Source organism: Salmo salar, chromosome ssa10 (genome assembly GCF_905237065.1).
Source record: "Salmo salar chromosome ssa10, Ssal_v3.1, whole genome shotgun sequence".
In the NCBI taxonomy this organism is placed as follows: Eukaryota; Metazoa; Chordata; class Actinopteri; order Salmoniformes; family Salmonidae; genus Salmo; species Salmo salar.
The window spans coordinates 95,447,608-95,473,091 of NC_059451.1; the positions used below are offsets into that span (position 1 = coordinate 95,447,608).

Consider the following 25,484-nt stretch of genomic DNA (forward strand, 5'->3'; position numbering starts at 1 on the left):
ATTTAGACACCCGGCAAGTTTAGCACTCACCATAATCATATTTACTATTATAAAAGTTTGATTACCTTTTGTTGTCTTCGTCAGAATTCACTCCCAGGACTGCTACTTCAATAACAAATGTTGGTTTGGTCCAAAATAATCCATCGTTATATCCGAATAGCGGCGTTTTGTTCGTGCGTCCCAGACACTATCTGAAATGGTAAATCAGGGTCGTGCGCATGGCGCAATTCGTGACAAAAAAATCTAAATATTCCATTACCGTACTTCGAGGCATGTCAACCGCTGTTTAAAATCCATTTTTATGCCATTTTTCTCGTAAAAAGCGATAATATTCCGACCGGGAATGTCCATTTAGCTAAACTGAGGAAAGTAAACAAAGCTTTCGGTCGACGCGGGCACGCGCCTGAGTCTCACAGTACTGTAACCAGCCACTACCCAAACGCGCTACTTTGTTTCAGCCAGAGCCTGCAAAGCCACGATTCAGCTTTTTGCCGCCTTCTGAGACCCTATGGCAGCCATAGGAAGTGTCACGGGACAGCTAAGATCCTCACTCTTCAATAAACAGAGACAAGAAGAACGACACCTTGTCAGACAGGCCACTTCCTGCCTGAAACCTTGTCAGGTTTTTGCCTGCCAAATGAGTTCTGTTATACTCACAGACACCATTCAAACAGTTTTAGAAACTTTAGGGTGTTTTCTATCCATATGTAATAAGTATATGCATATTCTAGTTACTGGGTAGGAGTGGTAACCAGATTAAATCGGGTACGTTTTTTATCCAGCCGTGTCAATACTGCCCCATATCCTAAACAGGTTTTAAGTACTTTACACCACTGCAGAAAATGCATATACATAGTGTGCCTGAGAGTCTTATCTTTCAGTGAGGGGTCGTAATATTTTGTAGCTTAAACCGTTCAAAAGATGGAGACACATTTGTAGGAAGAAAACAGAGACTGCTTTTCCGAGTTTCTCTCATGACCCCAAATTTAAATCTGGTGACCACACATGGAGTCGCGACCCCTAGTTTGGGATACGCTGGACTGAACTGACGGCTGCTGGTAAAAGAAAGAGAGAAGATGCCAAAGGAGTGTGCGAGAAAAAGTGTGTATTTTGAGAGGGGAACGCTCACCCAGTTTGAATGGGTTGGAGAGAAAGCCAGCACTAAAACTGGACCTGCAGGCCCTCCATTACTATACTCCAGAGCCCTCCATTACTATACTCCAATCAGTTACCTTCCCTCTCCCCCATTGCATTAGTATTAATTGTGTGTGTGTGTGTGTGTGTGTGTGTGTGTGTGTGTGTGTGTGTGTGTGTGTGTGTGTGTGTGTGTGTGTGTGTGTGTGTGTGTGTGTGTGTGTGTGCGCATGATAGAGACAAGACAAAACAGAGAGGGAACAACAATTATAGTGCATGTGGGGGAGAGACAAACAGAGAAACGAAACTGTCTTTCTCCAATATCACACAGTGTATGATATCTCAATCACCCAAAATACCTCAATAACCCAAACTGGCATCCATGTGTCTCCACATACAGGCATGCCGTCATGGTCATGTTCAGCACTTGGAGCACCTGCTGTTTTACGGAGCCGACATGACTGCTCAGAACGCCTCTGGAAACACCGCCCTTCACGTCTGTGCCCTCTACAACCAGGTAACACACTGTATGGTGCATGTCGGCGGGGATGGGTGTGTGTGTGGGTAAGTAGTGGTGTAGAGGAATTTGATAAATGTGTGTGTGTGTGTGTGTGAGTGCGTCCGTGTGTTAAAGCTGCGATCTGAAACGTTGCTATCACTTACTCTGTCAATATGTCCACTCAGGCAGTGTCTTGCTGCTTGAAGGCTTCTGAGTGGACAGACTGGCAAATTGAATGTAACTGATCACAACAAAAAAATAATAACTGTAGTCCGTTCGGTTAGCAGATTTTTTTTTGTGACATTACAGAAACTTTTGAAAAACTAGATGATTACTTGTAGGATTACTAGTAAATTAAAATCAAATCAAATTTGATTTGTCACGTGCCGAGTACAACCGTGTAAATATATTACTTACAAGCCCTTAACCAACAATGCAGTTTTAAGAAAATAGAGTGATAGAGTTATAAATAGAGAAAATATTTACTAAATAACTAGTAAAAAATGTCATTGAAAAAGAACACAAGAAAACAATAACAAGGCTATATACAGGGGGTACCAGTACCGAGTCAGTGTGCGGGGCTACAGGTTAGAGGTAATTTGTACATGTAGGTAGGGGTAAAGTGACTATGCATAGATAATAAACAGCGAGTAGCAGCAGTGTGGGGGGGGGGTCAATGCAAATAGTCTGAGTGACCATTTGATACATTTTTCAGCAGTCTTATGGCTTGGGGGTAGAAGCTGAAGGAACCTTTTGGACCTAGACTTGGTGCTCCGGTACCGCTTGCCGTGCGGTAGCAGAGACAAGAAGTCACCCTATGACTTGGGTGACTGGAGTCTTTGATACATTTTTTTGCCTTCTTCTGACACCGCCTAGTACATAGGCCCTGGATGGCAGAAAGCTTGGTCCCAGTGATATACTGGGCCATACGCACTACCCTCTGTAGCATCTTACAGTCAGATGCTGAGCAGTTGCCATACCAGGTGGTGATGCAACCATCAGGATGCTCTCGATGGTGCAGCTGTAGAACCTTTTGAGGATCTGGGGACCCATGCCAAATATTTTCAGTCTCCTGAGGGGAAAAAGGCATTGTCGTGCCCTCTTCACAACTTTCTTGGTGTATTTGGACCATGATAGTTTGTTGGTGATGTGGATACCAAGGAACTTGAACCTCTCAACCTGCTCCACTACAGCCCCGTCGATGTGAATTGGGGCCTGTTCGGCCCTCCTTTTCCTGTAGTCTATGATCATCTCCTTTGTCTCGCTCATATTGACGGAGAGGTTGTTGTCCTGGCAGCACACTGCCAAGTCTCTGACCTCCTCCCTATAGACTGTCTCATCGTTGTTGGTGATCAGGCCAATCATCGTTGTGTAGTCAGCAAACTTAATGATGGTGTTGGAGTTGTGCTTGGCTATGCAGTCGTGGGTGAACAGAGAGTACAGGAGGGGACTAAGCACACACACCTGAGGGGCCCGGGTGTTGAGGTCAGCTTGGCAGATGTGTTGTTGCCTACCCTTACCACCAGGAGGCGGCCCGTCAGGAAGTCCTGGATCCAATTGCAAAGGGAGGTGTTTAGTCCCAGGGTCCTTAGCTTAGTGATGAACTTTGTTGGCACTATGGTGTTGAACGCTGAGCTGTAGTCAATGAACATTACCCTCACATAGGTGTTCCTTTTGTCCAGGTGGGAAGGGGCAGTGTGGAGTGCGATTGAGATTGCGTGGATCTGTTGGTGTGGTATGCAAATTGTAGTGGGTCTAGTGTTTCTGGGATGATGTTGTTGATGTGAGCCATGACCAGCCTTTCAAAGCACTTCACGACGTGAGTGCTATGGGGCGGTAGTCATTTAGGTAGGTTGCTTTCACTTTCTTGGGCACAGGAACTATGATGGTCTGTTTGAAACATGTAGTTATTACAGACTCGGTCAAGGAGAAGTTGAAAATGTCAGTGAAGACACTTCGCAATTGGTTCACGCATGCTCTGAGTTCACATCCTGGTAATCCGCCTGGCCCCTCGGCCTTGGGAATGTTGACCTGTTTTAAGGTCTTGCTCACATTGGCTACAGAGAGCATGATCACACCGGAACAGCTGGTGCTCTCATGCATGCTTCAGTTTTGCTTGCCCCGAAGCGAGCATAAAAGGTATTTAGCCCATCTGGTAGGCTCGCCTCACTAGGCAGCTCGCGTCTGGGTTTCCCTTTGTGGTCTGTAATAGTTTGCAAGCCCTGCCACATCTGACGAGCGTCAGAGCTGGTGTAGTAGGATTCATTCTTAGTCTTGTATTGATGCTTTGCTTGTTTGATTGTTCGTCTGAGGGCATAGCGGGATTTCTTATACGCGTCCAGATTAGTGTCCCGCTCCATGAAAGCGGCAGCTCTAGCCTTTAGCTCGATGCGGATGTTGCCTGTAATCCATGGCTTCTGTTTGGGGTATGTGCGTACGGTCACTGTGGGGACGACGTCATCGATGCACTTATTGATGAAGCCGGTGACTGAGGTGGTATATTCCTCAATGCCATTGGATGAATCCCAGAACATATTCCAGTCTGTGCTAGCAAAACAGTCCTGTAGCGTAGCATCCGCATCATCTGACCACTTCCGTATTGAGCCTGTCACTGGTACTTCCTGCTTTAGTTTTTGCTTGTAAGCAGGAATCAGGAGGATAGAATTATGGTCAGATTTGCCAACTGGAGAGTGAGGGAGAGCTTTGTACGCGTCTCTGTGTGTGGAGTAAAGGTGATCTAGAGTTGTTCTTCCTCTGGTTGCACATGTGACATGCTGTTAGAAATGAGGTAAAACTGATTTAAGTTTGCCTGCGTTAAAGTCTAGGAGCACCGCTTCTGGATGAGAATTTTCTTGTTTGCTTATGGCCTTATACAGCTTATTGAGTGTGTTCTTAGTGCCAGCGTCGGTTTGTGGTGGTAAATAGACGGCTATGAAAATTATAGATGAAAACTCTCTTGGTAGATAGAGTGGTCTACAGCTTATCATGAGGTATTCCACCTCAGGCGAGCAATATTTTCTTATTTTCTTCATGTGAATGATGGGGATTTGGGCCTTGTCTGGGAGCAAAATTATATCCTTCGCGTCTGACTCATTAAAGAAAAAATCTTCATCCAGTTCAAGGTGAGTAATCGCTGTCCTGATATCCAGAAGCTCTTTTTGGTCATAAGAGATGTTAGCATGAACAGTATGTACAAAATAAGTTACAAACAATGCAAAAAAAACACACAAAATAGCACAATTGGTTAGGAACCCGTAAAACGGCGGCCATCCCCTCCGGCGCCATTCTTCTTATCCAGAAAGGTTGTTTGCGGAAAAAATACTTTGACACCTTTCTGTTTCCTCAATGACATGCAAATCTGCATTGAAAAAAGGTGCACGTTTGAGTTTGTTCACACCTGAGTGAGTCTGACCACAAGTAAGCAATGAGCTCAATCAGTTCTCCATGACAACAAAAATATAAACAACAAAGTAGGCTAATATACCTTGGTCTTTGGGTTATGTTTAGGTAAAAAAAAAAATCCAAGTCCTATTCTTAAAAATCATAGGGGTATTTTATCAATTTTAATGACTGGAAATCTGACAGACTTCTGTTTTTATTGTAAAGATATAGCCTAATTGTTTTATTATCTGTATTGAAGTAGAAAGCAATAGGTTAGAAGCCTACCCATAAACCCTAACCCATAAAGTAAAATGCAACATCCATTTATCGGCAGCTATGTAAACTCTAACATTGATTTATCCTGCAATAGATGTCGTTCATTTGGTAATATTCATTTTTGTCTTCTTCTAATAGCTCTTAAGGGGAAAGTAATCCAAAAGTAACTGAAAGTAATCCGATTACGTTACAGAGTTTGGGGTCATCCAACAGGTATGTTACTGGTTGCAATTTTGGACTGGTAATTAGTAACTGTAACAGATTACATTTAGAAAGTAACCTACCCAACCCTGGTAGCGAGCAAGTGAGAGATAAGATTGATAAGATCAAGTGAGAGAATGAGACATCGGGTGCTGGGATTGGGGACTGAGGCTTAAGTGACTCATTGAAAAGCCATGGCTCAGGTGCTGAGAGCCGAGTGCTACAGAGTTGTGGGGTTGTTTCCCACATGGGCCACATCTACTGAATATGGCTTTGTATAAAAATGTGTTGCTAAGATTTCTGTCTGTGAAATGTACATACACACTGACACACACGTGCACGCTGACCTGTTTCCAAGGCTCTAGAACACTGAGTGTACATGCACACAAAAGTATGTCTGAGGGGGTTAGAGCATGAGAATATCAATACTTAATTTAGAGTACTGTTTGTAACACATCCACTACTGCCTGAAGAGGGAGGGGTGGATGAGCAACAAAGGGAAAAAAGGAGAGAGGAAAAAAGAGGGATAACTTTTGTTTTGGTTTTAGGGGAGGTAGACTATTGACAGGTGCATTTAAGACATAAAAGGGACTTAGGGCTTAAACAACCAGGAATAAAATGTCATAAAGTGGCATATTTTAGGTGATGCAAATGGTAGCCTTAAAGAACACAGATTTTAACTTCTGAGCCATGCTAATGAATATTCATGGTCAAATGAACAATTTGGGGGGAAATGTTTTGCTCCTCCCCGTCATAGACCCTGTCTCTGCGGTGTCCTATTGTCAGACAGGTTTCATCCCTCCACTGTTTAGAGATCCAGGAGGCCACCGCTGGGCAGATCGATCACAGCGACAGAGCTTCTGAGTGGGGCTTAAGGGACTGAACATGGGGGGCGTCTGCATGATGATCCATGAATCAACAGAGACACACATTCAGTGACAGAGATCCATATGAGAGAGATGAAGAGGGAAAGGATATGGAGTGAGAAAGACAGTTAGTGGGATAAAGAGTAAAGGAAAGGAGAGAACCAATCAAAGGAGACAGGGAAGAAAACATTTGAATAAAAGAGAAGTATATGACAGACCACTTCCAGATTGATGTATCAATAAAGAGACAGTCAGTGAGAAGTAGACTGGTTAATGAGCAGAGAAGACTGGCTAATGAACAGAATAGACTGGTTAATGAACAGAGTAGACTGGTTAATGACACCACTAGAGAGTGGATGGTCGATGGAACAGTGGGGTGTGGGAGGCCAGTGGGGGGGTCCCCCTCAGTGTTTAGGGGAGTGATGGAGCAGAGACACAACAAACTTAGAATGGGATAACAGGAACACAGATGTTAACCTCTGAATCATGCAAATTAAAGTGGAGCCTATGGGATAATAATGATGACAGAAACCTATGAGTTTGTATTTTGAATTTCGTGGTCACTAATTGAGATTTGTTGTTGCAAGTAGATTCACAAATATGTAATTTCTTTTTGCAAACTTTTCATCATGATGTGTGAAAAATGTAACTTGACATTTGAATACATTCAATAAGATTTGCAAGCATAATTTATTTTCAGAATTATTAGAAGTCCATTTACTACTATGAATTTTTGGCTGTGAATCACTTGCAGATTTTTTTTTCGGCGCACGCTTGGAGTTCTGCTGTCACGTTACCAAGAGATTCATAATAAAGTTTTATACATTTGTAGAAAGCGATTTGCAAGTAAACAATTGGTTTGAGCAGCTCTGGGGGCAGGACCGTTTACCCCTGACCAATCAGCCAAAACCACAGCCGCATACTGCTGCAACCATGGCTGGAGGGTCCATCAATCAAATTTTAGGAAGTAGCTTGAAAACAAAGAGAAGTCATTTCTACAAAGTAACGATGTTACTTACTGTCGTAAATGAGCCTATACAATATAACCTGATGACTCCTCCAGTCCCCAGACAGAACTCTGGAAACACTGAAAAAAGAGAGATCAAGAAGAAGCGGAAGAAGAACAGGAAGAGGCCTCAACTGCAAGCAGCTAGAGAGGAGCAAAACACACTCAAGGGCAGGGGGGAAGTGACAGGTACAGGTAAACTGTATACAGATGTTCCTCTGCCGGAGGGCCATCTTATATGGCGACACCCCCTTCAAACTCAAGCCCTGGGATGGAGCTGGTGGTGTTCTTGATGGCACGTGGGCTATGGAGCAGATGACACCACGGAATGTCGTCACATATGAAGGAAACAATGTGTTACCGAACGCTGTGTAGACATCACATGTAAAGGAGAATATGTATTTTGTGTACCTTTGCTTAGATGTCACGTGTAAGGGGTAGGGTGTGTTGTGTGGCTGTAGTCAAGGGAGTTATGGGCTTGGGCAAAACTGTATAAATACCAATGTAAAAGATCAGGAAAGGAGATTTGGGGGAAGACAGATCAGGACCTGATTGATCGATAAGAGACATTACCGTGCAGCCGTATTCATCGACCTGGCTAAGGCTTTCGACTCTGTCAATCACAACATTCTTATTGGCAGACTCAACAGCCTTGGTTTCTCAAATGATTGCCTTGCTTGGTTCATCAACTACTTCTCCGATAGAGTTCAGTATGTCAAATCGGAGGGCCTGTTGTCCGGACCTCTGGCAGTCTCAATGGGGGTGCCACAGGGTTCAATTCTCGGGCCGACTCTCTTCTCTGTGAACATCAATGATGGTGATTCTTTGATCCACCTATACGCAGACGACACCATTCTGTATACTTCTGGCCCTTCTTTGGACACTGTGTTAACTAACCTCCAGATGAGCTTCAATGCCATACAACTCTCCTTCCGTGGCCTCCAACTGCTCTTAAATGCAAGTAAAACTAAATGCATGCTCTTCAACCGATTGCTGCCCGCACCTGCCCGCCCGTCCAGCATCACTACTCTGAACGGTTCTGACTTAGAATATGTGGACAACTACAAATACCTAGGTGTCTGGTTAGACTGTAAACTCTCCTTCCAGACTCGCATTAAACATCTCCAATCCAAAATTAAATCTAGAATCGGCTTCCTATTTCGCATCAAAGCATCCTTCACTCATGCTACCAAACATACCCTCATAAAACTGACCATCCTACCGATCCTCGACTTCGGCAATGTCATTTACAAAATAGCCTCCAACACTCTACTCAACAAATTGGACGCAGTCTATAACAGTGCCATCCGTTTTGTCACCAAAGTCCCATATAATACTCACCACTGCGACCTGTATGATCTCGTTGGCTGGCCCTCGCTTCATACTCGTCGCCAAACCCACTGGCTCCAGGTCATCTACAAGTCTCTGCTAGGTAAAGCCCGCGCCTTATCTCAGCTCACTGGTCACCATAGCAGCACCCACCCGTAGCACGCGCTCCAGCAGGTACATCTCACTGGTCACCCCCAAAGCCAATTCTTCCTTTGGCCGCCTCTCCTTCCAGTTCTCTGCTGCCAATGACTGGAACGAACTGTAAAAATCTCTGAAGCTGGAGACTCTTACCTCCCTCACTAGCTTTAAGCACCAGCTGTCAGAGCAGCTCACAGATCACTGCACCTGTACATAGCTCATCTGTAAATAGCCCATCCAATCTACCTCATCCCCATACTGTATTTATTTATTTATCTTGCTCCTTTGCACCCCAGTATCTCAACTTGCACATTCATGACTAAAATGTAAATGTAAAAATTCATCTTCTGCACATCCAACCATTCCAGTGTTTAATTGCTATATTGTAATTACTTTGCCACCATGGCCTATTTATTACCTTACCTCTCTTATCCTACCTCATTTGCACATGCTGTATATAGATTTCTCTACTGTATTATTGATTGTATGTTTGTTTAATAGAAGCTTCTGCATTATAATTGCTATATAACAATCTATAAAATCCATCAGTTGTGAAGCTGTGGAACCAAAAGAGAAGTGTTACTGGTTTTCATTAACTATACTAAACAAAAATATAAAGTGTTGTTCCCATGTTTCATGAGCTGAAATAAAAGATCCCAGAAATTGTCCATACACACAAAAAGCGTATTTCCCTGAAATCGTGTGCACAAATTTGTTTACATCCCTGTTAGTGAGCATTTCTCATTTTACAAGATAATCCATCAACCTGACAGGTGTGGCATATCAAGAAGCTGAATAAACAGCATTACATAGGTGCACCTTGTGCAGGGGAAAAATGGCCACTTTAAAATGTGCAGTTTGATCACACAACACAATGCCACAGATGTCTCAAGTGTGCAATTGGCATGCTGATTGCAGTCCATTAATTGGCATGCTGAATGCAGTGTTAATTTCTTTACTGTTAGCCGCGTCCGGCATTGTTTTAGAGAATTTGGTGTTACGTCCAACCCGGCCTCACAATCGCAGACCTCGTGTAACCACGCCAGCCCAGGACCTCCACATCCGGCTTCTTCCCCTGCGGGATTGTCGGAGACCAGCCGCCCGGACAGCTGATGAAACTGAGGACCATTTCTGTCTGTATTAAAGCCCTTTTGTGGGGAAAACTCATTTTGATTGGATTGGCCTGGCTCCCCAGTGGGTGGGCCTATTGGAGGCCCGTGGCCAAACCATATTGTGGGCTCGAGTAGGAAAACAAAGGGGAGCTTGAGGGTAACTATGTAAAAGCACGCTAAAGGAGCACTGGGTGTCTATAGTTTGTCTTCTACCGAGATAAAATGCTGAACCACTGCTTTCAGTTAAGTGTTCATCTTTATTAATTAATTTGAACTGAAACCCTATACCCGGTCAATTAGATAGGGAGGACCAGGAGTTTATGAGATTTTGGCGCACTTATAATAAATAGTTTAACCCCGTCTTGGAACGTGTCTTGCGTGAACTGTGAGAAATCACACAGTAAGAGCCACACCACGTAGTAAAATGGTACAGAGCGGACTATGAATAAACAATGGATTGCTTGTTGGTGTTGTACACAAAAATAGCCCCCACTGACGTGTAGTATACCGTGTCACAACCTACCCCTGAAGTGTGATCAGTAGGAAGGAGTGAGCTAACCTCTGTGGCAAGCAGGGATAGACCAAGAGGGGTGACCCGGTTGATAAAGTGGAGCTCAGGGCTCCACTGCTAGCTCAGCTCAGGGTAGGAAAAAACAGGGAAGTCGCCTCACCGGGAAAGAGGCTCATTCAGCGGGATAATCCAGGCATAAAACGTGCAGTGGGAGTTGACCCACCCTGTGAGGTAAAGAGAAAGGGAAGGGAAGGGAAAGGGAAAGGGGGATTCTAGTCAGTTGTACAACTAAATGCATTCAACTGAAATGTGTCAGAAGATCCACAAGCAAAGACTACCCTCGCGTGAATGAAGCTAGTAGGTCCGTCAGGGAGACGGCCCATACTAGTCACCTCGACATTACTTCTCCGTGCAAAGTACTAGAATAAAACTACTTGAAGGTAATCATCTATTTTATATGTGTACATCCATTTTTGGGATTAAAGGCATGACAGTAGTTTAACATGTCAAATATAATGGTACATATCAGACGAAATTGACAGCAGCTAATGTTAGCTACTGTACTTAACTAGCTTTACTATCAACTGGCTAGCTTCATCAGGCAGCTTTAGATGCAAGGGGAAACAAATATAATATTTGCTACTTAACCATCTGATTGATAAAGTTGAGATAAATGCCATTTGCTAGCTAGCTAGCTAAATTTAAACTTGTTGTTGGAGTTTATTCACAACAATTGATATAACTAGATCCACACATGTTATTCCCTATAATGCAGAATTGTAAGCATGTAACTTGGGAAGCTCATTCAATAATACAGACGTGGGTGATTTTCTGTCCCAGGGGACTGAACTGTGTTAAATTTTGCTCTCCAATTTCAGATCACAGTAGTTGAATGAGGTGTTAGTGAAGTACTGTAACAAAAACCTGTGGCTATCATGACTTCAACTTACTTAATACAGGTACCATGTAATTTTGTTAATCTATGCAGGTTTGTCATCTGATTTCCAGGACCCTGACAGAGATATGGGCCTTCGGAAGGTATTCAGACCCCTTGACCTTTTCCACATTTTGTTACTTATTCTAAAATTGATTAAATTGCTTTTTTCCCTTATCAATCTACACACAATACTCCATGAAGACAAAGCAAAACAGATTTTTAGAATTTTTTTCGAATAAAAAAAATAAAAACGAACTGAAATATGACATTTATATAAGTATTCAAAACCTTCTCTCAGTACTTTGTTGAAACACCTTTTGCAGTGATTACAGCATCGAGTCTTCTTGGGTTTCTCCCATTCTTCTCGGCAGATGCTCTCAAGCTCTGTCAGCTTTGCTGCACAGCTAGTTTCAGTTCTCTCCAGAGATGTTCGATCGGGTTCAAGTCCAGGCTCTGGCTGGGCCACTCAAGGACATTCAGAGACTTGTCCCGAAGCCACTCCTGCAATGTCTTGGCTGTGTACTTAGGGTTGTTGTCCTGTTGGAAGGTGAACCTTCGCCCCAGTCTGAGGTCCTGAGCGCTTTGAAGTTGGTTTTCATCAAGGATCTCTCTGTACTTTGCTCCGTTCATCTTTCCTTCGATCCTGACTTGTTTCCTAGTCCCTGCCGCTGAAAAACATCCCCACAGCATGATGCTGCCACCGACATGCTTCACCGTAAAGATGGTGCCAGGTTTCCTCCACACGTGACCCTTGGCATTCAGGCCAAAGAGTTCAATCTTGGTTTCATCAGACCAGAGAATCTTGTTTCTCATGGTCTGGAGAGTATTTAGGTGCTTTTTGGCAAACTTCAAGCGGGCTGTCATGTGCCTTTTACTGAAGAGTGGCTGAAGAGTGGCAAAGGCTCTGAATACTTATGTATATAAAGTTTTACTGTGTTTTATTTTTAATACATTTGCTAAAATGTCAAACAACCTGTTTTCGCTTTGTCAATATGGGGTATTGTGTGTAGATTGCTAAGGAAAATGTTTCATTTAATCCATTTTAAAATAAGGCTGTAACGTAACAAAATGTTTAAAAAGTCAAGGGTTCTGAATAATTTCCGAATGCACTGTAGATACAACCGTAGTCCAAGGCAGGAGTTGGCAGGAAATGTCCATACATCCACGTTGAGGCCTGCTACAGGCAGGAACATGGAGCACTCCATGTCAGTGTCAGTAAGTAATGCATTTTTTATTTAAATATATATAATACTCCACTCATAGTGGAGAAACCCTATGCACCATAAACCTGTCTACTCCTGGAGTAACTCACTGTCATAGAGATTTATTAGAGGATTTGGCAGGAGGCCCTGGGCCAATGGGAGGTCAGGGGTGAGGGCTTAGGGGGAGTGAGAGTGAAGTTAGACATGAAGATTCAACTTGAACCACAGAGTAAGAATACCTTCAAACCAAAATATATGTCCAGCATAGCTGTTTGGTCAGGAAAAACACTGTTCCACATTTTTAATTGGTTGAAGGATAGTCTTTGCATGTTTTCTGAAGTACAGGCCAACACAACCCTCTCCCCCAACACACACTTCCCTTTGAAAGCCATTGAGTTGCTATGTCTTTTACGCATCCATGTCTGACTGGAAGGCACACCTATAGTCCTCAATAATCAACAATGGATTCAGTACCTCTTTCAATTGCATTCAGTACCTCTATTAATCTCTCTACATGTGTTACAGAGAGAATATTCCAGAGCCTTCTGACTAACTACCGGAGATCTCTCCAAAACAGATAAGTGAGCTCTGCTGGTGGTAATATACTTTATGCACTATGTAAACCTCATTCACTATGGCTGAGTGTCTGTGTGATGACATGTAGCATATTATCCAGGGCCATTGGTTGGATTTTCTGTACTCACTCCAAAACTCATGCTATTTCCTCTCACTATAAGTCTCCAGACAAACTAACGCGTCCATCCCCCTATCCCCAGGTGAGTCTGCTGGGCCATGGAACTCTAGAGCAGCACATAAAAAACCTTCCCACCTGTTACCACCTATCAGCAGACAGTTCCCTGAGGAAGGATGCAACTCTCAAGGACAATGAACAAATTTGGTGGATGATCACCAAACGGAATAAAGTTTTGTATAAACTACTCATGTTTGTTTTTTAAAAGTTGTAGCGAAACGATACATTTTTCATAGCCTGTTTTTCACATTTTTACTAACTACTATGCTAACTTAAACATCAAACAACATGCAGACTTTCTCCATCAAGAAAACACCTGGTGCTTATGACTCCAAAAGGTCTGAAATCAATGCAATTCTCATGTCCAGGGTGAATACATTTTGATTCATGTATATAAGACATCACACAGGTGTACCAACTACAATATATATCCCAGACAAACCTGAAGAATAGGACAAATAGACAAGTGAATATAAGTCTGCTCTTGTGTCTGTAGCAATTTGTATGAATGAGTGGTAACATAAGATACATGTTGATGTGTTAAATGGCTACGAGACACTGATAAGGAGACTCTTGCTGGAGTGTCAGGTAAGGTACCACTGAAGGCCCTAGAATTCAGTCAGGCATCTGGAAGCAGATGTCACCATCCAGGCCCATGCCACAGCATGCAGAGGCCTGATTGGGAGATGACAATAAATACATTATGTACCTTTCATCACTAAAGCCGTGTTAGCATTTACTGCACATGTTGCTAAACAATCCAACCATTTTGTTATTGATATAAATGGGCAATTCACATACAATAAAGTTCATGAGCATTGACTGTAATACCTCTAGGCCCCTGTGGTTGTCTGGCAGCATTTCTGCTTTCTAGTAATCTTACTCCCTCTCCACCTGAAATGCAATAACCACAAAAATATGAATAACAATAAACCTAGTCAGTCAGTAATTTGTTTAACTTGGCTAAATTAAAAGCACTAATGTAAATGTGCACAAGTCTACTCAGCCAAATTATACCAAAACAATACAGCCTATTTGCAGGAGGGGCATATTCCAGTCACCAATTAATCAATAAACAGGCAGTGGAATTAAGTTTTCAAAAGTCAATAACAAGTCTTTAAAATATAGCTAGCAAATATATATATATATATATATATATATATATATATATATATCTATATATATATATATATATATATATATATATATATATATTATTTTTTCTAGAAACCTAACATTATTAGCTACATTGATGATGTTGAGAATTTTTCCCATAGCAGTTTCATTTAACTTAGCTAACGTTAGCTAGCTACATGTTGACAGCTATATAATTAAGCAATAAGGCCAGAGGGGGTGTGGTATATGGACAATATACCACGGCTAAGGGATGTTCTTAGGCATGACACAAGGCAGAGTGCTAGGACACAGCCCTTAGCTGTGGTATATTGGCCATATATTACAAACCCCTGAGGTGCCTTATTGCTATTATAAACTGGTTACCAATGTAATTATAACAGTAAAAATAAATGTTTTGTCATACCCATGGTATACCATGGCTTTCAGCCAATCAGCATTCAGGGCTCGAACCACCCAGTTTATAATCTCAGTGCAAGAGGCGTCACTGGTTCGATTCCAGGCTGTATCACATCCGGCCTTGATTGGGAGTCCCATAGGGCGGTGCACAATTGGCCCAGCGTCGTCCGGGTTTGGCCGGGGTAGGCCATCATTGTAAATAACTGGCTTGCCTAGTTAAATAAAGGTTAAAATAAAACATTAAAATATATAATGGTATTCAAATCAACTTTATCAATCAGATAGTTAACTAGCAAATATATTTGTTTTCCCCTAGCATCTAAAGCTGCCTGATAAATCTAACGTTAGCCAGTTGATAGTAAAGCTAGGATGAATTTCAGAAGCTAGCTAGCTAAAGTTAACTTAGCTGCAGTCAATAGATTTTCTCTGAAATGTACCACTTATATTTCACATGATAAACAAATTACTGTCATGCCTTTTCACAAAACATGTATGTGCACATATGAAAGAGATGATTACCTTCAAGTAGACTGTTTTATTCTAGTACTTTAGGCCGAGTAACGTTAATAATGTTACTTTGTAAAAAATGACTTCTCCTCTTCAAGCTATTTTCTGAGATTTGATTGATGGAACAATCCAGCCAATGGTTGCAGCAATTAGGCGGCTGTGGTTTTGGCTGATTGGTCAGGAGTAAAAAGGTCCTGCCCCTATTGCTGCTCAAACCAGTATTCATTACTTGCGAATCTCTTTCTACAAATGTACAAAACTTTCTACAATCTTATGACTCTCTTGGTAGTGTGACAAAAGTGACAGAACCCGAGCGTGGACTTATAAAATAAATTATGCTTGCAAATCTTATTGAATGTATTAAAATGTGAAGTTACAAGTTTGCGACCGTTGTTAACTTTTTCACACATCATGATACAAGCTTGCGAAATTAAACACGTTTGCAAATCTTACTTCCAACCACGAATCTCAATGTGAGACAACGAAATTCAAAATACAAACTGGTTCTGTCATCATTATTATCCAGGAGCCCAGGTGGAATCAGGCACCTGTCAGACAAGACATGGAGAGGGAACAGATTGGAAATGTGATTGTATCTTACATTCTTTTGATAATGGAACCCTCTATAAAGCTGTTGAATTCTGTATTTAAAACTCAGTCTCCTGAATGATTCATCCATCTAGTAAAATGCAGAGCTTTTAGATTGCTTTTAGCGACGGTACTTTTGGGGAACTCTACTCCCCTGGAGTTGACCTGCTGATGTTCAGTGTATATCATGGTAAAGAAACGTGGAGAGGAAGTCTGCTCGATTCTTAATGGTTTCCTGTAATATCACTATGGCTGCAAGCAGGGAGACAGATGTCCCTCTCTATAATTGGTCTCCTGGAGCGTTTGTGCATTTGTGTGTGTGTGTGTGTGTGTGTGTGTGTGTGTGTGTGTGTGTGTGTGTGTGTGTGTGTGTGTGTGTGTGTGTGTGTGTGTGTGTGTGTGTGTGTGTGTGTGTGTGTGTGTGTGTGTGTGAGTGAGTGTATATGTGTGTATACTGTATGTGTGTGTTGTTGTAAGTTGAGAGGCAGCAGTTGATGCATGGGTTTTCTACTGCCATTCATCTCCCCATTCCAAATAAAAAGAGCATGCACACACACATACACAGACTGAACAACCACTGCCTCTCTTTCTCTCCATCCCATAATTCCCTTCTCTCTGTTTTTCCACTCATCTCTCTCTCCCTGTTCCTGCTTTATCACCCCCTGTCTCTCATGTCTCACCCCTGTCAGCCTCCCTCTCTTTAATGGATACTTTCTCATTCCCAGTAGATTATCCTCCTACTGCTAGGGACTCCTGCCTTAGGGAGAACAAAACACAAACACACACACACACACACACACACACACACACACACACACACACACACACACACACACACACACACACACACACACACACACACACACACACACACAGCCCACCTCTATGTGCATTAACCGCCCTAGCTAATTCACTGTCAGAGACTTAATGGGGTCATTAGCTACAGTTTGCTCCTCACCTTTAAGTGTAAAGTAAAAATAAAGACATTTAAATGCCTTTAAAAGAGGCCACCCCCATGCTACGCTATACAGCAGCTTTACAACATGAGAGAGAGAGTACTGTAGACTACTTTATGTCCGAACTCAACCCAGAGTCTCTCAGAGCGTTCAATCAGCCCACTGACACCCCTATCGGATCACAGCAAAATCACAGTGTACTTGAACAGAGAAGAAAAAAGCAGGATAAACTGCTTACTATTAAGAAATGCTATAGGTGGAAGGAGTGTTGTGTACAAACATACCAAAAACTATTGGCAAACACCAAATTCAATCCTTTTTAGAGAACGTCCTGGACAAAATGTTTCACTGCAATAGTGAAGGTGTAAATCTGGCAGTAGAAAGCCTAAAGTATATTTGATCTTTCAGCTTCCCTATCAAATCTAAAAATGTCAAGCAGACAACCAAAATAAAATGAACAATGATGACAAATGGTCAAACAGGACAGAAATACACTAAGGAAAAAGAAGGAACAGCATGTCAGAAATCAGCTGAATGTAATGGAAGAATCCATAGAATCAAACCCCTTCTGGGAAAATTAGAACACACTAAACAAAACAACAACACGAAGAGTTATCTATCTCCAATCTTTTTGGCCATTTAACAACAAGCAAACAGCAAACACATATACACAATCAATTACAAATCTTAGAATCAACTATTATTAGACTACCAGAACCCACTGGAGTCTCCAATTACATTTAATGAACTACAGGACAAAATGCAAACTCTCCAACCAAACACCCTGGGATGTTGATTATTTCCTAAACTAAATGATAAAATATATGGACAATTTAAAATTGGCTATACTTAAACTCTTTAACATTATCCTCAGATGTGGCATCTTCCCCAATATTTGTAACCAAGGCCTGATCATCCCAATCCACAAAAGTAGAGACAAATTCGACCCCAATAACTACAGTGGAATATGCGTCAACAGCAACCTCTGTAAAATCCTCTGCATTATCATTAACGGCAGACTCCTACATTTCCTCAGTGAAAAATATGGCTTATGCAAATGTGAAATTGTGTTTTTACCAAATTACCATACAACAGACCACGTGTACACCATGCACAACCTAAATGGCAAACAAAACAAAACAAAAACAAAGTCTTCTCATGATTTAGTGATCTCAAAAAATGCTTTTGACTCAATTTGGCATGAGGGCCTGCTATATAAATGGATGGAAAGCGGTGTTAGGGTAAAAACATATGTCATCATAAAACCAATGTACACAAACAAAAACAAGTGTTTGGTTAATAGAATTGGTCGGGACGACGTCCTTGATGCACTTATTGATATAACCAGTGACTGTTGTGGTGTACTCCTCAATGCCATCGGAAGAATCCCGGAACATATTCCAGTCTGTGCTAGCAAAACAGTCCTGTAGTTTAGCATCTGCTTCATCTGACCACTTTTTTATAGACCGAGTCACTGGTGCTTCCTGCTTTAATTTTATCTTGTAAGCAGGAATCAAAAGGATAGAGTTATGGTCAGATTTGCCAAATGGAGGGCGAGGGAGAGCTTTGTACACCTGTCTGTGTGTGGAGTAAAAGTGGTCTAGAATTTTTTTTCCCTCTGGTTGCACATTTAACATGCTGTTAGAAATTTTATAAAACTGAATTAAGATTCCCTGCATTAAAGTCCCCGGCCACTAGGAGCGCCGCCTCTGGTTGAGTGTTTGCTTATGGTGGACTACAACTCATTGAGTGTGGTTTTAGTGCCAGCCTCAGTCTGTAATGGTATGTAGACAGCTACAAAAAATACAGATGAAAACTCTATAGGTAGATATTGTGGTCTACAGCTTATCATGAGACGCTCTACCTCAGGCGAGCAAAACCTTGAGAGTTCCTTAGATATCGTGCACCAGCTGTTGTTTACATAAGTTCATAGGCCCCTGCCCGTGTCTTACCAGAGGCTGCTGTTCTGTTGATAGAGTGTATAGCTGTATGTTCTTAATGTCGTCGTTCAGTCACGTAAGATATTACAGTTTTTAATGTCCCGTTCGGAGGATATACGTGCTTTCAGTTCGTCCCATTTATTTTCCAGCGATTGAACGTTAACTAGCAGACTGGAAGGCAAGGGCAGATTAGCCACTCGTTGCCTGATCCTCACAAGGCATCCCGATATCTTTCCGTGAAACCTACCTTTCCTTTTCCAGCAAATCAAGGGGATCTGGGCCTGGTCGGGCATCTGTAGTATATCGCTCGCATCCGACTCATTGAAGAAGAACTCCTCGTCCAACTTGAGGGGAATAATACCAGTTCTGATGTCCATAAGCTCTTTTCAGTCATAAAAGACAGTAGCAGCAACATTATGTTCAAAACAAGTTACGAACAATGCGAATAGACAAACAAAATAGCATGGTTGGTTAAGAGCCAATAAGACGGCAGCCCTACCCTCCGGCGCCATCTTTTCCATAATCTGTTGCTCCTGTCCCCAACCAAGGACGGCCTACAGCAGCACCTAGATCTTCTGCACAGATTCTGTCACACCTGGGTCTTGACAGAGAATCTTAGTAAAACAAAAATAATGGTGTTCCAAAAAGGTCCAGTTGCCAGGACCACGAATACAAATTCAATCTAGACACTGTTGCCCTGTAGCACACAAAAAACGATACCTACCCGGCTTAACATCAAACCCACAGGTAACTTCCACAAAGCTGTGAACGATCTGAGAGTTAAGGCAAGAAGGGCCTTCTACGCCATCAAAATGAACATAACATTTGACAGTTAGAATCTGGTAAAAAATATTTCAATCAGTTATAGAACCCATTACCCTCTGTAGTTGTGAAGTTAGGGGTCCACTCACCAACCAATAATTCACAAAATGGGACAAACACCCAATTGAGACTCTGCATGCAGAATTCTGAAAAAATATCCTCTGTGTACAACATAAAACCCCAAATAATGCATACAGAGCAGCGTTTGGCCGATACCCGCTAATTTGCCAGCTGGTTTTGGGGCTCAGTTCACAAACACAAACAGACCCCACAGAGCCCCAGGACAGCAACACAATTGGACCCAACCAAATCGTGAGAAAACAACAAGATAATTATTTGACACATTAGAAAGATTCAACCAAAAAACAGAGTAAACTGGAATCTGGCCCTAAACAGAAAGTATGCAGCGGCAAAATACCTGACCACTGTGACTGACACAAAATGAAGGAAATTCTTGACTATGTACAGAGTAAGCATAGCCTTGCTATCGATAGAGGCCGCCATAGGCAGACCTGGGTCTCGAGAGAAGACAGGCTATGTACCCAGTGCCCACAAAACGAGGTGGAAACTGAGCTGCACTTCCTATCCTCCTGCTAATTGTATGACCATATAAGCGACACATATTTCACACAGACCCACAAAGAATTTAGAAACATGCCAAATATTGACAAACTCCCATATCTGTTAGGCGAAGTGTGGCAGTGTGCAGTCACAGCAACAAGATGTGTGGCCTGTTGTCACAAGAAAAGGACAACCAGTGGAGCACAAACACCATTGTAAATACAACCTATATTTATCTGTTTATTTATTTATTTTCTCTTGCCATTCATACTTCAGCTATTTGCACATTGTTAAAACACTGTACATAGCCAATAACATGACATTTAAAATGCCTTTATTCCCTTGAACATTTTGTGAGTGTAATGTTTACTGTTCATTTCTGATAGTTTTTTTACTGTTTGTTGTTTTTCATTTGCTTTGGAAATGTAAACATAGAGTATGTTTCCAATGCCAATAAAGCACATTTGAATTGAATTGAAAATTGAGAGAGAGAGAGAGAGAGAGAGATTACTGTACAAGCGTCTAGTGATTAGCTAAGCTAACAGCCGGAAGGGTTGCTAGCATTAGCATGAAGTGATTATAGAGCTATTATAGGAAAGGCACTGCATTATTGAACTGCCTGGTTAGTTAAACAAAGATGTGTGGATTCCTCATGTCTCTCTGCTTACCTTAAAAAAACACCCAATAAACTCAAAAGGTTCCTATGAGATCAGTGTAATATGAACAGAAATGTGCGTTCCTGTGAGTGTATATACAGTATGACTCAAAAGGCTCCAGGAAGAGAGCAGCCACAAGTTTGGTTAAGGTCAATCATAGCGCTGTTAATTCTATTCATACCCTGCAAACACATCGCCCTTCCCCTTAACCCACAGACCACTCCTGAGAGAGGGAGAGGACTATACATGTACACACAGCCCCAATGATATAGCCTAATTACACACACATTCACCCAGCAACATACATGTTATGTAGGCTATGAATGGAGGGAGAGAGGAGGGAAGAGGAGGGTAATGGAAAGACATTTCTGAGAGGGAGAGAAGGGACGAGGAAGGCTCTAGCATTAAAGGATGAATGGAGAGAGGAAGTGAGCCTCTCTTTCTCTCTCTCTCTGGTCAGTGTAATTATCAGACAGCTCTGTTGGGACCAATTTAGAGAACAGAGCTGGCACTCACTGGAGCCTCATATATATTCGGTATGTGTGTGTGTGTGTTTCTGTGTGTGTGTGCACGTGCACGGTTGTGCATGTGTGCTTGTTCGTGTGTGTTCTGATGAATTTAACATCCATATGCAACCAAAATACCAAAATTTCACAACTGATCTAACTTGTCTAACAAAAGTATCCAATTCTCTCTCTTTCTCTTTCAGGATAGCTGTACCAGAGTTTTACTGTTTCGGGGAGCGAATAAAGAGATCAAGAACTACAACAGCCAGACAGCCTTTCAGGTGAGACTCACCATCCTTCAGCTGGCCTCTATCAGACATTACATTCTAGTTATACCGTAACCATATGCCATGAGGACAACTTTATGTGACTTAATATGGAAAAAGTTTTTGCAACTCTTGGAGGTCAAGGAAGCCCAACAATATATTTATATTTGTTCTGTGATAACTACATGACATAAAGGCAACTCCACTTGAACACTGTTTCTGTACTCTGGCCTGCCTCTGTGGCAAGCTGTGTGATTAAGCTTGTGACAAATTGACATTAACACAGATTTCCTCAATACATCAATGTTCATTTGTTTGTACACAGGGCTATCTGGCGCCACACACCGCCAGCACATTCACATGTACACGTGCACGCATTCACATGCACACACTCACACAGTGCCAGAAATCAGAAACACACACTGCTGTCAGACATCTGTTAAAATCAGCCTTTTAATGAAGGGATACCGATGTGTGAAATATTAATCAGAGAGAGAGAGAGAGAGAGAGAAAGAGAGAGAAAGAGAGAGAGATGGAACCATAGAGTAATGCAAATTAAGAGGGGTGAGATAGAAGTTGTGATGGAAATGTAGTCTGAAAAGGATGATATTGAAGGATGGAGGGAAGGTGGGAGAGAGAATGTGGTTTGAATGGAATGTGTTCCCCTGTTAGCTGTAGTTTAGAGTCGATGTAGTATATGTCTGATAATTGGTTCCCAAAAGTTTTCTTGAAACAACAGAGGCTAATGTTTATTCCAGACAGAATCTGAGACAGCAGCTTTCAGCGGGGTTCTGTTCTCTCCCCATGAGAAGGACAGTTGACTTGTGCTTCTCCTCCCCTTCCATCCCCTCTTCTCTCCTCCCTCTCTCCTCCTCCAGGTGGCCATTATAGCAGGAAACTTTGATCTGGCTGAAATCATCAAGATCCACAAAGTGTCAGACGTTGGTGAGTAGACTACAGTACATGCCATGGGTATGTGGCTAACAGTAGGTGGTCACTGGACTCTAATGAATGAATCTAGACTGAATTACCCTGACTGATCTCCCATAGTGGTGTCAGAGGGTTAGAGAGCCCTCAGCAAAGTGACTGAAGCACTCGGACTGTAGCCACTGTAATCACCCAGTCAGTAATGATTCCTGATCATGTGCACTTGCTCTGTGTAATTCAGTGTACTGGGTGTCAATCTGCTATGTGTGAATAGTCTGCCATCTAGTGTTTAAAGGAAAGAATATACCAGATTCCTAATTTAATGCAGTGAGATGTTTTCCTAACTCAATAGCCTCGGCAGTGCCTTAGGCATAAAGGCATACATTGTCATGTTGATTAGGCCAGAAACATGTTGTGTGTTCCTCTCCCAGTGCCTTTCAGGGAGACCCCCTCCTACACCAACCGTAGACGTGTGTTGGTGGGAGGACTGCCCTCGCCCCGCTCCCTGCTGCGCTCGGCTAGCGACAACAACCTCAATGGGGACAGCAGTCAAGGTCTGGGTCAAGGTCTGGGGCAGGGTCACGGTCGACAGGGTCAGTCTCCTGTCCCCTCTCTGAGAAGCCTCCCTGCACTGGGACAACACCAACAACATGCCAGCCTGGGGGAGGTGAGAGACACAGAGAGAGACAGAGAGAGAGAGACAGAGAGAGAGAGAGACAGAGACAGAGTGTGTGTGTGTTTGCATGGGAGTGCGTGCCTGCCTGCGTATGTGTGACAGAGATTTATGGGATGTGTGTGTAACAGACTGTGTGTGACTGTGTGTGTGTGTTATATTCCAGACTCGTCATGGAGAGATGCCAGACAGCAGTCTCCAGAGCACAGGCAGCTCTCGCTCCTCCCACTCCCGCTCTCCCTCACTACACAGTCATCTGCATGAGGGCGATCAGGGCATCAGGAAGACACACGGACACCCTCTAGGACACGTCCCTCGAGGACGGCTCAGGTGAGACAGACAATCAATCATATATTTAATATACTGCTCCCTTGGGGGACAATGAACTGTTCTGGGTTTGATCTGAAAGGAAAGCTCCTCCTCTCTTCTCCTTGTCATTGTCTCTCCAGTGTGGGATAAATTGAGCAGATTACTAATGCTGAGGTTCCTAACCATTTTATTGTGATCATGTGTCAGTCGTACTGACTCAGTACATGATTAACACATATAGAACACTGCATGTGTGTATGCGTTTCTGCAAGTGTGTGTGTGTGTGTGTGTGTGTGTGTGTGTGTGTGTGTGCTTATTCTCCAGAAGCGGCAGCAGTTTGATGTCTGACATGGGAATTACAGACACGACCATAGCCCCTTTGTAATACCCTACTGTCACTTCACTCCATCCGTCACACATGCTGCTACTCAGACCTCTCTCTCTCTCTCTTCGTCCCACCCTTCCCTTTGTTTCAAGAAGGCCACAGTAGTAAAGCAGAATCAGTGTGTTGAACATGACACCCTGTTGGTAGAGGTAGTGTAGCTTGCCTGTGTTTGAATGTACTACGGTCTCCACAAAGAGGTATAGTTACCTTAATTTTCAGTACATATGAGATGCTTACTGAGACTCCCGTGTCAGTAGTAGTTAGACTGAGGGAGGTACAGAAGGAGGGATAAAGAAAGGCACAGATAGAGGGAGGTAGAGGTCATTTCCCTGATGTGTCCTGTCCTAGATGCCTGTCTGTTCTTTTCTTTGATTTTTTTGCTGGATTTAGTCATGTTTATCTGTGTAAGAAGTGACAGGTCTGGAAATTACTGATGTTATTGACACAACAGTAAAGGCCTGAGGACATCTGAGAGAGAGAGAGATGGTCCTCAAATGACATGGTGCAGGGAAAACATTAGCGATACGTTTATACCTAATCTTCACCCCTCCTTCCTTGTTTCCCTCCCTTCTTCTTTCCTTCCTTCACTACTCCTTTCCCTCCCTCTTGTTGGCTACTACTGGTCTCTCTCTCTCTCTCAGTCCCCCTCCCTGCGCCATCTTTCCATCTCTCTCTCTCCATCTCTCGCTCTGTGACCGTCTGTCCACCCGGTGGTAGCTCCAGGGGCATTCTGGGTACCAGGGAAGTGGGAAATTAGTTTGGCCGGGCAGTGGCCCGCCCCTACGGCCAACACAACGACTTCCTGTGGAACATGCCATCACTTCCTCTCACACCAGAGTGGGCGGTGCTGTAAGGAGGCCAACACTTTTGCCAGGGGGCATCTGGGAATGGTGGAATGGTTGGGAAAAGGTTGGAATTTAGATGCATGAAACGGTTGTATGTCACAATGTGAGTGAGTTATCTATACCATTGAAAACCAAGATGACACCAATGATTTCCTTGGAGGTTGGTAAGGTAATAGGCCCCTTTCCTGTTTCCCTCTGCTTTCTCCATCTGTCCCCTATTCATTTTCTTTCGTTCTCTTTCTCACCTTTCTTTTTACCTTTCCCTCTCTTTCTCACATCCTCTCTTTCATCCCTTATCCACTGTCACTTCCTGTCCTCCCTCTTTCTCCTCCCCCTCCTCTGTCTCTATCTATCTCCCTCTCTCTCTCATCCCTCGTTCTCCCTGTATTAGTCACACTAGGGGCTGTTGGAGTGAAATTATCCATGGTTTCTTACTGCTGCCAAAAGGCTGAGAGAAAGAAATAAAGAGCGAAAGCGGGATAGAGAGAAAGTGTGTGAGAGAGAAAGGGAAAGAGAGAGAGAGAGAGGGGAAGAAAGAGAGAGAATCTCTTGAGTCCAGCTTAGAGAATCCACATTAAAGGAGGACATGGCGGAATCGATCCGAACGCATCATAGTCTGCATCATCAAAAGGCGACACAGTTCAGACAGCATTGAGCTGTTTGGCTG

The 25,484-nt window shown here is 42.8% G+C and overlaps 1 protein-coding gene and 1 long non-coding RNA gene across 3 annotated transcripts in view; both read left to right on the forward strand.

Annotated features, from left to right (window-relative positions):
* The window catches only part of LOC106561231 (SH3 and multiple ankyrin repeat domains protein 3), a 417,309-nt gene that overhangs the window by 286,958 nt on the left and 104,867 nt on the right, over nt 1–25,484 (forward strand). Inside the window, exons 9-13 of the mRNA XM_045688739.1 lie at nt 1,535–1,651; nt 21,616–21,693; nt 22,557–22,623; nt 23,037–23,272; nt 23,445–23,608. Of these exons, the coding sequence (XP_045544695.1) occupies nt 1,535–1,651; nt 21,616–21,693; nt 22,557–22,623; nt 23,037–23,272; nt 23,445–23,608 (662 nt within the window). The remainder of the gene's footprint in view (nt 1–1,534; nt 1,652–21,615; nt 21,694–22,556; nt 22,624–23,036; nt 23,273–23,444; nt 23,609–25,484) is intronic.
* LOC123724482 (uncharacterized) lies at nt 9,328–13,530 on the forward strand. Of its 2 annotated transcripts, XR_006757036.1 has the most exons (5): nt 9,328–10,893; nt 11,462–11,491; nt 12,506–12,605; nt 13,118–13,173; nt 13,369–13,530. It is a non-coding gene; the product is annotated as an uncharacterized lncRNA (long non-coding RNA). The 2 variants fall into 2 exon arrangements; XR_006757035.1 differs by lacking the exon at nt 9,328–10,893 and having other exon boundaries at nt 10,920–11,491.